Here is a 15,364-nt window from a genome sequence, read left to right as displayed (position 1 = left end):
TCAGGAATACAGTTCAGGGATCAGAAGCACATGTATAGCAGGAATAATGGGTCGCCTAGTCAAAAATGATCACTTGTGAACTCCCTATGGGTGAGAACCCAAGAGTTGTGCTTTCCATGTGGCCATGAATATTAACAAAAAGTTACATAAAATGTTTTATTTTATTAGTTAATTTAGGTTTTGAGTAGGTCTCTGAAGCTGGGCTTAGGAAAACCAAAGGACCACTTTCAATGATGTTAGCCAACATAGTCAGGTGGTTTAGAGCAACCTCAGGCCCTGCCATGTTGGGGATCACAAGAGCCAGTGGTGTTGGGAGGTGGGGGAAGATGGTGATGGGATTCAGCCTCCTGTCTGGTGTATGAAAATCATGTGGCCTGACCACTGAGCTATGTTCCTAAAACACATAGATTAGCATAATTGTACATAGAATGCATGCACATAATTGTACTGTTATCTATTATTTATAGAGAAATGCATAAATTAATAAATAATTATAAAGTAAACCACCTTAGGTCATGACAACTCAGTTCTAGAAACAGAACAATTTTCTCATCCCAGATGGCCATCAATAATGGCCCTGCTTTCTCCTGTTTTATAATATTGTTTCTTTATTTTCTGTAGTTTTTTTCCTCTGTTCATACTGAGAGGCTCACAGTAGAGCTCTGGACAGTGCTGCTGAAAATTTTCTATACCTGATATAGTGTTGGCTACATGGAACATATATAAAAATACATCCAGTTATATACTTCAGATTCCTGAACATTATTTGTATTTTTCTTTTGTTTGTTTCTTGGCCCACACCTGGTGGTGCACTCAGGGTTTACTCCTGGCTCTGTGCTCAGAAGTTACTCCTGGCAGGCTCAGGGGACCATATCAGATACAGGGGATTGAGTCAGGGTCAACCTTGTACCGGGTAAACACCCTACCCGCTGTGCTATTGCTCTGGCCCCCATTATTTGTGCTTTAATGGTTATACTTATTATATCCATGTGCATTATATGTGTCTATATTATATGTGTGTATATATCCAATGTGTATTTTTGAATACCTGTGAACATCATTACTTGAGTTTTATACCTTAACTGAAGACAAGAAAAGAGTGAATATATATTTATAGGATCTGATCTTCTCTTCCAGTCTCTTCACTCTGTATTTCTAGATGAGGACTAATCCAACTAAAGTGTCAATTTGCCCATAATGTCCACCAGCTTAAACCTCGTTTCAAATTCTTAAAGCCACACCCTTAAAGACATCCCTGCACACATTCACACCCATCTCTGAAGCCATTCCTACATATACTTGCTAATCATATGCCTCTATTTATGTGGTTTCCTGTGGCCAGTTGCCTGTCCTAACCTTTTCTTTTACTTCCTTGGTATGGGCTGCCATATGAAATGCCATAGGACAGGTTGACTAAGCCACGTAATTACTTTTATTACAGCCAGAATGCTGGAAGTTGGGTCGCATGCCTGATTGGTGATGTAGAACTCTTCCTGGCTTCCTCTCCTTTCTGAAGGCTTTTCATGTGGGAGGGGAGAGCAAACTCTCTGCTTCTCTTCCTAAAAGAATTTTTAGGATCCCTTCATGACACGCACTTGAAATGGAGTGAGAGTTTCAACATATGAATGGCTGGGGGACATGTCTCTTCTCTTTTACCTGGCTCACTCTTACCTGTTTTAAGTCCAATTTGAACCACTTCGAAAGAACATCCTTCACTCATCATTCAAAGGCAATAAATAATATATTGGTTTTACCCCTCTTTCGCCGCATGTTATCACTTTTATCACCTTTCTTCCTGGACTAATTCCTATGAGTTCTTTGAGGGCATAATTTTGTTTCTTTTGGGCCACATCCTGCATGCTCAGGGGTTACTTACACCTGGCTCTGCATTCAGGAATCATTCTTGACGGTGCTCAGGGGATCATACAGGATGCTGGGGATCGATCATGGGTCAGCTGCGTGCAAGGAAAATAACTTCCCAGTTGTATATTATTTGATCCCCAAAGGCATGATTTTTATTTCAATCAACTTTAAAAATTCTCGAACCTTGAATAAATGCTGGGTCCAGGCAGGCAACCAATTTTGTTTTCTGAATGAATGAATCAATGAAAGTAGTGTCCCCCCTTTGATTAAACGGGTCTAGAACCTTCAGGATCGACACTTTTCTAATAAAGGTGAGAGAACTAAGAACAAGAAGCCATTGCCCAATCCGAGTGCTTTTCCTTAACTGCAGGATGCAAGAGAGCATTGTGGGAGACGTTACCTAGTAGCCAACGCATCCAATCAGAATTTCTAATTCCGGGAGCCAATAGCAGCCTGGAGAGGGGCGGGCCAAGCCGAACTACACTTCCCGTAATGCGCTGCGGCTTTACTGCCGTAAAGCGTGTCTAGCGGTGCGACGTTGGTCCCTGCTGCTGCCGCTCCAGGAGTTCCAGCTCCTTCCCGGGACTTCCAGGAGAGGGCGGTGTCATCCTCAGTCCAGGCCGCTAGGGTAGAGGGTAGCCTGGAAGCAATGATGGGGTGAATATGGTCCTTTACTGGCTTGAGGAAGGCCTGCCTGGGAAGGGATTGTTTGCCAGGCAAACACCCTACCGGCTGTGCTATTGCTCTGGCCACCATTATTTGTGCATTAATGGTAATAGTTATTATACCCATGTGTATTATAAATTGAATAATATCTGTGAACATTATTACTTGAGCTTTATACCTTAACTGAAGACAAGAAAAGAGTGAATGTATATTTATAGAATCTGATCTCCTCTTCGTCTTTTCATCCTGTATTTCTAGATGAGGACTAATCCAACTAAAGTGTCAATTTGCCCATAATGTCCACCAGCTTAAACCTCATTTTAAATTCTTAAAGCCACACCCTTAAAGACATCCCTGCATGCATTCACACCCATCTCTGAAGCTATTCCTACATACACCTGCTAATCTTATGACTCTGTTTATGTGTTTTCCTGTGGCCAGTTGCTATTCTTTCGCAAGCTGCTGTGCAGCCTTGGGGCACATTGGATAAGGGCTGTGACCTGGCTGCATCACCTGCCTGAAAAGGACAGAAGGAGAACTTGAGGCTTTCTCACATCGCCTTCCAACTTTAAAGATTTGGGAGGGGGGGGGTGTTACACTCAGCGGTACTCAGGGCTTACTCCTGGGTCTGCACTCAGGAATTACTCTTACAGTGCTTAGGAAGGACATATAAGATGTCATTGGCTGCATGCAAGGCAAACGCCTTACCCACTATGCTGTTGCTCTAGCCCCTCCAACTTTCGTTTTTAGCTCATCCTGATTTACACAATCAGCTTTCCTGAATCTTAATATATTGATATCTTGATAACATCATCTCAAAACGATGTTGGGTGTGGCCAAAAACATTACAAAAAATACTGAGGGCCTCAGTATTCTTACCTAGAAGAGGGAATGACTCATCAAGTTGGAAAAAGAGCACCAGTGTCTGAGGCCATATATCCATATGAGAGTGACAGCCTGCGTGGAAGACCTGGTGCTTTTAAAGGGTCATTTTTTTGTTTGTTTTTGTTTTGCCGGTCACACCTGGCAGCACTCAGGGGTTACTCCTAGCTCTATGCTCAGAAATCGCCACTGGCAGGCACAGCGGACCATATGGGATGCCAGGATTTGAACCACCGTCCTTCTGCATAAAAGGCAAATGCCTTACCTCCATGCTATCTCTCCGGCCCCTAACGGGTCTTTTTTTTTTTTTTTTTTGGTTTTTGGACCACACCCGGTGACGCTCAGGGGTTACTCCTGGCTATGCGCTCAGAAGTCGCTCCTGGCTTGGGGGACCATATGGGACGCCGGGGGATCGAACCACGGTCCGTCCTAGGCTAGCGCAGGTAAGGCAGGCACCTTACCTTTAGCGCCACCGCCCGGCCCCCTAACGGGTCTTTTTTAAGGGCTTCAAGCCAAGAGAGTTGGAGACTGGCATGGGTGTTTCTTTTGGATCCTTTGGGATGCTTATTAAGTAAAGACATTCTTGGCCCATTGAATTGGGTGTGTGGTCTCTCGTCACTGGCAGCATGATGAATTGAGATCAAAGACTGATTTCTGTTAGTTACATTCTCATGATCCTGTTTACTTCTTTGCCAGCCCTCAACACTATCCACAGTTCTCACGTTTCTATAGGTGGTTGATTTGCTCTGATGTAGCTCCAGCTAAACACTGGAGCAACCCCATTTCATAGCATGTGAGAAGTTGTCTTTGGAATGAATGGTTCATAAAAGTCTAATGCAGGGGTGGCGAACAAGTTTGACACAAAGAGCCAAAATTTTAAACTGTGAGAGTCAGAGAGCCACACCACGCAGTGACCTGCCAAAACAGACAAACACTCACACAAAAGCGTATAATTTTAACAATAATATATGAAACACATATTGCATTTTGCCATTTTGAGTGAGGGTAAAAATCCTGCAGTGATGGTGAGGGTATGCTGCGTCCTCCACACTCAGAACTAATGGCCAGATGTGACACAATATGTGACACACGGGTCCCCCCGCTCGCTGGCCCGTGCAGTTGTTTCCGAGGGATGGGAGACGGGGGGACACGCTCGGAGATCTCTCCTCAGAGGTCCCTCCTCAGAAGCAGCAGAACAAAAATCCAAACTTGGCAAAGAGCCACAGTATACAAAATTATGAGAAGAGGCAGAGACGCATTCATTTTGGCCGGGAACCGCATGCGGCTCGAGAGCCGCAAGTTCGCCACCCCTGGTCTAATGTGTGGGTACAGAGAACACTACCTAGTCTCACCTTAGATATGAGTAAAGCATAGAGTAAGTGTGTAAAATCCACATCCCTAGTACCAGAGTGATAGAACAGTGGGTAGGGTGCTTATCTTGTACCCAGAAGACCTAGGTTTGATCCTCACCATCCATATGATCCCCACCCGGAGTAATTCCTGAGCACCTCTCTGTGTGGTCCAACTCCCCCTCCCAAAATCCATATTCTTGAGGCCTGACACTATCTGTTTTGCCCCTGGAAATCACCACCCACTTCTCTCCCCACACCCTAGGCACAATTTCTATGATGCATTTATATTACAGATGCCTGCCACTTTCCTGCTGATTTTTCTTGACAACAGAACATGCATTTTCTATCTGAGGCTTTCCATATATTCTTAGTACATAGAAACAGATACTGTGTATGTTTATGAATGACCAATGTGTTTGTATGTAATCATACTTCTATGTAATAATATGGGGAGAAGGAGCGATGGAGAAGGGCAACTAAGAAAGGCAGGAGGTTCTGAGAACCAGAGAAATGAGCTTCCATGCTGAGGGAAGGAGGAATGCCCAGGTGGCTGGGAAATCTTTCACAAAAATGGATTGGGAGGTGGAACAGCAGTAGGACTATGGAGTCAGGCATAGCTGTAGATTCCGGGGCGAGCTATTATTGCTGCGGGGCATGGGAAAGTGGGTAAATGAGAATCAGGTAGTCACATCCATAGAAGTCAGACTCTGCTCCCTTGAATTACTGGAAATCATTAAAAAGAGTCAAAAAAGGTCTCTAGGTTTGTCCACCAGGTTAGATGGCTCTTGCAGTCCTACTGCAAGGGCCAGTAGTCAGGGGAGGCACTCGTTCAAACCGGTGTTTAGACAGCTGGTGCATTGCAACTGGGGGGGGGGGGCAAGGCGAGTGTGGCCTCAGGCCTGAAGCTGCTGATCCAGAGTGGTTGTGCTGTGCCCCACCCCTACTTCCCAGGGTCTACTGACACAGATCCTGGTCCAGCACTGATGCACTGACCAAGTCAGTATCCAGTTTCTCCAGAGCTGCACCTCCTGCTTCAGTCTCTAGGATCAGGATGAGCTCAAGGGTGCTATTTCTAGTTCAGTGCCTCAATATGATTGTCTTAAGAGCTAAAGGCTCTTGAGGGTGACCTCGCCTCCCTCAAAAGGTCTTGCAGCCCTTTGCTCTCCAAATAAAATGATCTATCTGCATACAGGCCTCTATCCTGTTTCCTCCGAATTCGAACTTTGGAGAAGCTGATTGGAGCTCTTTGTGGCCGCTCTGCATATAGGCCTCTGTCCTCTGTCTCCTCCAAAATTCGAACTTACTTTGAAGAAGCAGATCAGAGCTCTCTGTGGCTGATTCCTCCGAGTCCACCCTCCCCTCCGCGCCTGCGCGGTTGGGCCCGCCCAGCGTTCGTCTCCGCGACTCAGCCCTTCTGCGCATGCGCAAGGCCAGACACCTGCAACCCGAGCATCAACCGCTGGTACCTGGTGCTCCCGAGCTTCCGCCGCGGTGCATCTGCGCGTGCCCGGAGCATCACCGCTCCAACCTTCTGCGCTTTGCATCTACCCTGGTCGTGGCCTTGCACCTCGCGACTCGCCATGACAGCTCATTCCTTCGCGCTCCCGGTCATCATCTTCACGACATTCTGGGGCATCATTGGCCTCGCTGGGCCCTGGTTCGTGCCCAAAGGCCCCAACCGCGGGTAAGAGGCTCCTGCAGCTCCTTCTCCCTGCGGATCCCGCCGCCCCGCTGCCAGCCCAAATGGGCTCGTTGGGCAATCCCACCCTCAGTGCAGTCACCAGCCCTGAGCCTGCAAGTGAGCAGGGAGATGAGATGCATTTGCGGTGGAGAGCTGAGGGGCTCCCTCTTGCAAAGCAGCAAAACTCTCCAGCGTTTGCTCGCTGACACCAGCTGAGTTCTTGGGCAAATGACAGGCCTCAGTTTCTCCTTACTCTGGGTGGGGTGGTAGAGACGTCCGCGTTAGAGGGTACTGTGAGGTTCACCACCGGGACACAGCTTGTACCTCACTCTTCTTGCTTGGCCCACACAGCCAGTTGGATTCACTTTGGCTTGGCTCTGGCTTGGGAAGGCTCCTTAACAGATTTTCTGCTCCACGCCACCACCCTCTCCCCATGATCCACTTAGGAAGTGATCCTCCCCCTGATGAATTTTTCCAGGTGGGAGATGCCTGAGTCATATGAGGATTAGATGAGCTGGCAGAGGAGATTTCGAGCCTGGTGGGTATGGGGTGCCTGGCCCTTTACTCTGAGGGATCTTCTCTCTGCTCTTCCAGGACAGCCGGATATGTCTGCCCAGTTACCTGAGCCCACATCCAGCCGCAATTGTGTTGCTGACTTGCTTCTGTCTCCAGCGCTGGACAGCAGGGTCACTAGCTCCTCTTGGCTCTCTAGTTTTCTGATTGTCCCTTCCTTGAGCTTTTGCTCTGGGCTCAGCATTTTTACTCCCAGAAACAGCCATGGGCTGCAGCTCTCCTTCTGTTTTTTCTGCAACAGGCCCCCCAGAATGGAGGACTTGAGGGTTGATAGTGGAGTGGAAGGATAGGATAGGATTTGGAGTGGAATTTGGATGTAAAGTCACAGTAGGAAGCCATACTCTCATTTTCCGTTTTACAATCCCATTCAAGTAGAACTTTGTCCCTTGTGCTCAGGCCAGTAGAAAGTGGGGTGACTCCAGAAGCTTCCTCTGGCCTTGGTCGGTCTCTGCAGGGGGTAGCTTCCATGGCCCTGACCTGACGCATTTTCTGTTGCAGCGTGATTATCACCATGCTGGTAGCCACTGCTGTCTGCTGCTACTTGTTGTAAGTATCCCTCGCTCCTTCCACTTCTCTCTTCCCCAGGTCCTGAATCTCACACGCTGACTATGAACTCTGTCTCATTCTCACATTGTCCTCTGTCCTATTGACAGAAAGCACAACTTGATGACCATCACAATGAGTCTTCAAATGGTCAAACCATGGAGGTTGTTTGGGATTTAATAGAGCAAAACCGTCTCTAAGCGCTGTTTCTCTGCCTTTTGGGACTTGGCAGAACTTTCCCAACCCCTTCCTGGGCTGGGGCTTAGAGGGGCTGGGTGAGAGGCTCAAAGAGGCTCAGTACAGAGGATGACCAGGACACAGGAGGTGGGATTGTTACAAACAGGAGATCTGCATTCAGGGAAGGGAAAGGAGGCCACATGTGCATGTATACACACACATGCATTCATGTGTATGAATAATAATAATGCATGCTCACAAGTATCTATGAATGTATGTACATGCATCCACACACACTCATGGCTTACAGGTGGGCAAGTACATTGAAGAAGGCCACATGGTACCCACAGAGAAACGGAAACACTAATGATGGGTGGCAAAGGCTAACCTGCTGGTTCCAGTACTGGAGACATAAGAAGTTGTGTCCCTCCCTTTAGGTGAACTTGGTCATAATGACTGAGACAGCACCCCCTACTCTCCCCAGTGCTTGTCTGCCAAGGTCCAGAGCACTCAGTGTCATGGGGACACTCCCTGTCATGCCCCCGTGTGGCTGAGAGATGAGCTCTCGTGCTACAGTTGTTCCTTCATCTTCTGTCTGAAAGGATGATTCTGAGGTGTGCTCCTCCAGACTAGCACTATCTGGGGGCACAGTGAGGGATGACTTTAAGCCAGTCTGCTCCAATTCAGGGTCTCAGAAATTTACCAACTAAAAATGCAAAGCTAAATTTCTCTACACCAGCCCACAGACCAGCTGGCACCTGGGACCCTGTACCCAGACCCCAGGCTGTGTGGGCTATGGGAGAGCCTATGCAAAGGCTTCTGTCCATCTGTCATATGTCTCTATGCCTTACAAGGCTTTGTCTCCAACAGCTGGCTCATCACTATCCTGGCTCAGCTGAACCCTCTGTTTGGACCACAGCTTAAGAATGAGACCATCTGGTATGTGCGCTTCCTCTGGGAGTGAGCACACCAACAGTCCAGGTACCGAAGAGACCTGGAAGAAGAGGCCCACGGTGGGAAGAGAGGGTGAGCAGGGCCACCACCAGTGTTGGAATCCAGACATTCACTAGGCAGAGCACTTGCTGGACATGAGGGGAAACTGGGGTTTCTTGTTGCCCCACATCATTCAGTTTGTAGAATATGGAGGTGGTTTAGGGGTACAGAGCCATCCCTGGGTGGAGAAATAGCAATGGGAAATCTTTGGGTAGAGGCAGGGCCAAGAGGCTCCCTGGGAAGGGGCCACAGGGAGAGCCCCTCTACACTTGTACTAACCATCTCCTGGATGTGTTCCTCAGGTTCCGACGGTCTGGCCTCACTCATCTGGTCCCTGATGTTTCTGTGGCCCCCCCCTGAAGCTGGTCCTGACCCTCTGTCTCCTGCACCCCTTGTCCCTATCCCTCTGACTTCTCCAAGGTCCACTCTTCCCCAGATCACCTGGTTGAGGCTCAGTCCCCAAACTCCCATTGTGCACCCCTGACCTGGGTCTGGGGAGGGGTCTACCTTTACATGGAGAGAAGGGGTGGGTATCCCAGAAGCTCTGAGCCAGGTATCACTGCCAGGGCTGCTCTTGCCTGTTGTATGACCACCCCCCCAACCATGAGCCTCCACATGGGGGCCTCCTTAATTTCCTCATGTGAAACATGGGGGGGAGCAACGGGTTGGCAGGAAAGTCCATTCCCAGTTCCACTCTGGCTTGTCCAATCTCCCCTTCTTCCCCACTCTGACATAGGAACTTTCAAAGAGGAACCTGAGCAGAGGGTCATCCTGACAGTTTTTGAACTGCATGGTATGCCCATCCTGGTTCCTCATTCTTGTGGGTATTTTCAGGAAGCTCTAGAACACCAGTTTCCACCCTATAGATAAATAATCCACTCCCCCTTGCCCGTCCCTAGATACAAACTTGCAGGTACCTATATTGGGCCTCTTTTGCTATGGGGGTTGTGTGTGTAGGATGTTCCTGAGCCCCTCACTGTTCATGCAAGGGCCCCTGAGTTGTGGCACTCAAGAGATGGCAATGCAGATGGTAGAGCAATCAATCCTGTCATGTGTGGGAGCAGGCTGGGCTGTGGTTCAGGTAAGGGGGAGCCCAAGGACACCAATCATGATTGTACTCCTTCCAGGAGTCTGGGGTCCCAGTGCTGATGGGGATGGCTGGCTCTATACCCAGGGTGGATCCTTGGCTGACCCCAGCTGTGTTTATCTCATGGGGCTCCTAACCCACTTCCCTGGCCTGTTGCTCAGCTCATATTGGAAGTTTCCCACTGACACTCAGTCCTTCCCCAGCCCCATCCTGCCAGCTGAAGCTCTTCTTGAGGGGGCTGATGACTATTTGGAGGCAAATGGACACTGAGGTCAAGTTTGCTGAGGACTGCCCCTTCCCACCCACTCCACCCCATTTCCTCCATGGGTAGATGGGGGTGGGTAGGGTCCTAGATGTGGCTCTGGGATGTGGGCACAGAACTGCACCTACGCTTGCTGTCTGGAATTGCCCAGTGCAGGATGAAGATGAGGCTAAGGATGCCCGGCTGCCTCTCACACACAGCTCCTCTTTGGCTGTATAATAAAGCAGGTTCCTAGCATCTCTGCATCTGCCTCATTCTTGAACCATAGGGCCACCACATTTGTGAGCCACACCCCTCCCTGGGACAGGGTACACCCAGGCCAGGGAGTAGGGGGAGACCCCTGAGGGCCTGAAGGCTGGGGAGGAACCCAGATTGACCCTTTTGAATCTTCAGAATGATCTCTACAGGATATGGTAGTTTTAAGAACACAGATGAAGTGTGTGTGTGTGTGTGTGTGTGTGTGTGTGTGTGTGTGTGTGTGTTAGTGATTAGAAAGGAAGAACCAAAGAGCTTCCACTCAGTGTTGGCCATGAGGCAGGGAGGAAACCTGGACACCACACACACCCCCATCTCATAGCTGGGAGACCTGAGGAGGGGGCATGTGGGAAGGACCAAGTAGATGGATGTATGTGGCCTGGAGAGTTAGGGTCATCAGCATTAATTGAGGGCCCCAGGGGCCTTGTTTCTCCGGGATGGGGTAGAGGTGATAATGAGCAGAGTATAGCCACCTCACTGGCAGTTTTCACAGGTGGGTAGGCAAAGAAGATCTCACTCACTGAGGGTATGAGGTTGGCAGGAGCAAGGGAGTCCTGCCTGAACGGATATCCTGTAAGATGTGTCCAGGGCACATGAAGGCTATGGGGAAGTCCAATACAATCAGGAGAAGAACCAGTTTATATGTGTAGGGGGTGTGTGTGGTACAGTTAGTGGCTAACTTGCCTCAGTGCAAGTGAGGGTTCAGTCCCCTGAAGGACCCCCATGAGCCCCATGCTTGGATTTTGAGGGCTCAGAGTTGCAAGTGAGTTCCAGTCACACTGCAGTCCCTGTGTGTGAGCCCACAACTAAAGGGTATGCCCTCAAATTCTACAATTGGCCAGGCGAGCCCCACAGCAAAGCCTGCGGGTAACAGAGGGAAGGTAAGAGAACACAGGAGCCAAGAGTCACATCACTGGATTGAAGAGCCGGGAGCTGCATTCCCAGCAGCCGGCCAGCAGAGGGCAGGGACAGCGCGCACATACCAAAGCAAATCTGGGCTCGTGGACCTACTTTAGAGCTTAGAGTGAGGCTTTATTATTTATTTATTTACTTATTTATTTATTGCCATGTTCAGCAATTCTCAAAGGTTAGCCCTATCTCTTCGCTCAAGAATCACTGCTGGAGGTACCTGGGGGACCATATAGGGTCCAGGGAAGTAAACCTGGGTCAGCCACATGCAAGGCAAGTGCCCTACCCCCCAGGAATATCTCTCTAACCCTAAGTGAGGCTTTTAGTTGTTATCCCAGAGGCTGGAAGAAATGGCCTCCATGGATATAATGTCCAATCATGGCTCATGTTGGCTGAGTGATTTGCCAAGGGCCCCTGGAGTCCAAATTTCAAGCTTCCCAACAATCCCATCTCTGGGCCCACCAAATATCTGGACCTTTGCCCTAAACAGGGACCCTACTGGCCTGGTTGTTACGCACACACATTGTGGATCCTGCAGGTGACAGGGCCAGCCCTGCCCAGGAAGACCCTGGGGCCAGCCCCATTAAATTCGGAATGCTCTGAAGAGAAGCATGAGCATTAGCAACAAAGGCATTTGAAGTGTGAGAGTGTTTGGGGCTCTTCCTGTGTTTAGCCCCACCTGTGAGCCAGCATATTCTTGTAAGCCTTGAGACCAAGCTCTCAGTTTCACTACATCTGTAAACCAGAAGGAGGGTGGATGGCCACTGTCAAGTTAACAGGCCACTCACCTTGCTTCGAACCTCCAAAGAGCTACTTGGAACAAAACAAGCTTGCAGGAATCAGGACCAAGAAGGGCCCCCTCAGGGGCCGGGAAGGTGGCACTAGAGGTAAGGTGTCTGCCTTGCAAGCGCTAGGCAAGGATGGACCTCGATTCGATCCCCCGGCGTCCCATGTGGTCCCCCCAAGCCAGGAGCAATTTCTGAGCACATAGGCAGGAGTAACCCCTGAGCATCAAACGGGTGTGGCCCAAAAACCAAAAACCAAAAAAAAAAAAAAAAAAAAAAGGGCCCCCTCTAGGTGGTTCTTTTGATTGTTTTTGAGTTTGGGGCTACAAGTGGTGATGCTCAGGGCTTAGTCCTGGCTCTGCACTCAATAATTACTCTTGGCTGTGCTCAGCATACCATATGAGATCTGGGGCTTGAATCCAGTCAAACCGCGTGCAAGACTAGCACCCTACTCACTGCACTATCACTTCAGCTCCTACATGGTTCTTTTGTGTTTATTTATTTTTGGTTTTGGGGGCCACACCCGGTAATGCTCAGGAGTTACTCCTGGCTATGCACTCAGAAATTGCTCCTGGCTTGGGGGACCATATGGGATGCCAGGGGATTTAACCGTGGTCCGTCCTAGACTAGTGCCGGCAAGGCAGACACCTTACTGCTCTGTGCCACCACTCCGACCCCATTGATTTTAATTTTATGTTTATTTTTTAACATACCTAGTGGTGTTCAGGGGTGGCTCTCAACTCACTGCTCACTTTCAACAGTGTACATAGGTCACAGGAATGAACTGCATGCAAATCAGATGTTCAGTCCATTGGGTATCTCCCTAGCTCCTCTGGATAGTTTTGACCCAATACTGATGCCAGACTCTGGGAACACAAAATTATTTTTTTTTAGGGTAGAATGCTGTACTTCAAATAGGAATGATCTGTAATGGCAGAAATGCAGGTGCTGGACTGGAGAGATGATACAGTGGGGGAGGCATTTGCTTTGCTTTTGGGTGACTGTGTTTGATCCTCAACACTTTATGTGTAAGTAGAGTGTCTTCTCAAAGCACAGTGCCCAAGAGAGCAGGGAGGCACTAGAATAGACATCCTAGTTCTAAAATGCCCAGGGTAACAAAACAAAGGAGAAAAAGATACACATATAAGTGGGCATAGAACACAGACACAATTCACCAAAGATTAGCAATGGCATTTGAACATGAAGAGATAGCTCACATCACTCATAACCAACGAGCAAGTTAAAATTATGGCATAACCTTACCACTAGCTATGTTCTTTATTTTTTCTGGGCCACACCAGACACCATACTCAGGGATTACTCCTGACTGCACTCAGAAATCATTCCTGATAGGCTCAGGAGACCATATGAGATGGGGATCAAACCTGGGTTAAATCATGCAAGGTAAATGCCATACTTGCAGTGCTATCACTCCAACCCTCTATGTTCTTAGCAGAAATTAAAACTAAGCTGCTTGTCAGTGTCAACACATATTTCCCTGGACTTGGAACAATTCCACACTCACCAGCTGGCTTCCAGCTGCCCCCAGTTTTCATATACTGTCTGTGAAGAAACAATGGCAATATAAGGTTTTATTGGGGGGGGAGTATCTTAGATTTGAAAGACAGAAATAAAGGATTTGGGTAGAAGCCCAATTGTATTCTTATGTGGTCTGTGCAGGGGTTTTTAGAAGAAATAAGATGGGAGGGAGAAAGCTAGGATTGCAAAACCAATGAGAATTGGTTATAGATTACATGTTCTTAAGTGCACTGGCTCTTAGTCAAATTGGCCTTGGTTACCAGGGAGAGAGAGAAAAATATGTGCAGTTCAGGGGGAAGTCTGTGTAAGTGGAGTTCTAGTTTCAGCCAGTCAGCACATAGTTTATAAAGGTCAGAAGTTCAGTAAGATGGAGTCAGTTCAGCGAATCTTGCATCTTCTCAGGGTATACTCAAGCATCACTGGATGGTAGGAGTATAACTCTGAGATACTGTGAAGTGTTTTCAGTGCCACCTCAAAATATAGGGATAGTTGTATCTAAAAGTCTTTAGTTTTTTAAGGTGCTCCAATTTATCAAAACTTTAATAAGAATCTCTATATACATGTTAACTCTACTAAAAATGCAAACATTAAAATAAAAGACATTGGAAGTAAAAAGATTCATGTGTTATGGTATGCTGTTATTGATGGTTCAGCAAAGCATCCAACGTTCTACCTACACTTGCTTCATCTGGGTGAAGCTTTTCAAAGTACCCAGGGTTGGTCAGAGAGATAGTATAGCATTTGTACATAAGCTGACCTGGACTAAATCTCTGACATCCCTTAAGGTTCCCCTGAACACTGCTTGACTGCAGAGCTGGGTGTTGCCCCAGGGAACAAAACAAAAGCCAAGGGGAGGGCCCAGAGAGATAGCACAGTGGTGTTTGCCTTGCAAGCAGCCAATCCAGGACCAAAGGTGGTTGGTTCGAATCCCGGTGTCCCATATGGTCCCCTGTGCTTGCCAGGAGCTATTTCTGAGCAGACAGCCAGGAGTAACCCCTGAACATTGCCGAGTGTGGCCCAAAAACCAAAACAAACAAACAAACAAACAAACAAACAAAAACCAAGGGGAGAAAAAAATAAAAAGAAAGAAATCAAGAAACCATCCAGGTCAAGGCTCGTGACTTGTGAGTGATGCTTAGGATTACAACACAAAATGGATCTTGAATCCGGGTTCAATCCTTGGCATCCCACATGGTCTCCAAACATGCTAGAAATGATTCCTGAGTGTAGAGCTAGGAGTAAGCCCAGGGCAGAGGCGTAGGTAGCCCCCCTCCAAATTTTTTTTTTTTTGGTTTTTGGGTCACACCCGGCAGTGCTCAGGGGTCACTCCTGGCTGTCTGCTCAGAAATAGCTCCTGGCAGGCACGGGGGACCATATGGGACACCGGGATTTGAACCAACCACCTTTGGTCCTGAATCGGCTGCTTGCAATGCAAACGCCGCTGTGCTATCTCTCCGGGCCCTCCCCTCCAAATTTTTAAAAATTGGAACTTAAGTATATTCAGGGCTGAAAAGAGCTCAATGGACTGAGGTACATGGAGATGCATGCCTGATCACCAGCACCATAAACAATCCTCTGAGGACTGAAGGAGTGACCCCAAAATACCAATCTTGGAATTGCCCTATGAACTGCTAAGTGTGGCCCTCAACCAATACCCACGAAAACGACATTAAGAACATCTAAAAAGTATATTGAAGTTACTCAGAATGTAAGTCATATAGATTTATTCTAAGTTATGAGAATCTACTTAGAAAAAGAAATCCTTGCTCTGCATGACCAACCCAGGTGGACCTCTGG

At 48.1% G+C, this 15,364-nt stretch overlaps 1 protein-coding gene across 1 annotated transcript; it reads left to right on the top strand.

Moving 5' to 3' along the window:
- Positions 1-6,308: 6,308 nt before the first annotated feature.
- On the top strand, positions 6,309-9,625 carry ATP6V0E2 (ATPase H+ transporting V0 subunit e2). Its single transcript, XM_049769430.1, has 4 exons — positions 6,309-6,447; positions 7,516-7,563; positions 8,608-8,718; positions 9,033-9,625. The coding sequence occupies exons 1-3, from the start codon at positions 6,344-6,346 to the stop codon at positions 8,699-8,701; spliced, it is 246 nt and encodes an 81-aa protein (XP_049625387.1). The 5' UTR covers positions 6,309-6,343; the 3' UTR covers positions 8,702-8,718; positions 9,033-9,625.
- Positions 9,626-15,364: the final 5,739 nt, after the last annotated feature.

Source organism: Suncus etruscus, chromosome 1 (genome assembly GCF_024139225.1).
Source record: "Suncus etruscus isolate mSunEtr1 chromosome 1, mSunEtr1.pri.cur, whole genome shotgun sequence".
Lineage (NCBI taxonomy): Eukaryota > Metazoa > Chordata > Mammalia > Eulipotyphla > Soricidae > Suncus > Suncus etruscus.
This window is presented reverse-complemented; position numbering and strand designations above follow the sequence as displayed.

Bases quoted from the DNA above. Each gene is read 5' to 3' on its own strand.
- ATP6V0E2 (XM_049769430.1), top strand. From the start codon at position 6,344: ATGACAGCTCATTCCTTCGCGCTCCCGGTCATCATCTTCACGACATTC. The intron at 6,448-7,515 runs GTAAGAGGCTCC...TTTCTGTTGCAG, and splicing joins CCCAAAGGCCCCAACCGCGG to CGTGATTATCACCATGCTGG. The intron at 7,564-8,607 runs GTAAGTATCCCT...TGTCTCCAACAG, and splicing joins GCTGTCTGCTGCTACTTGTT to CTGGCTCATCACTATCCTGG.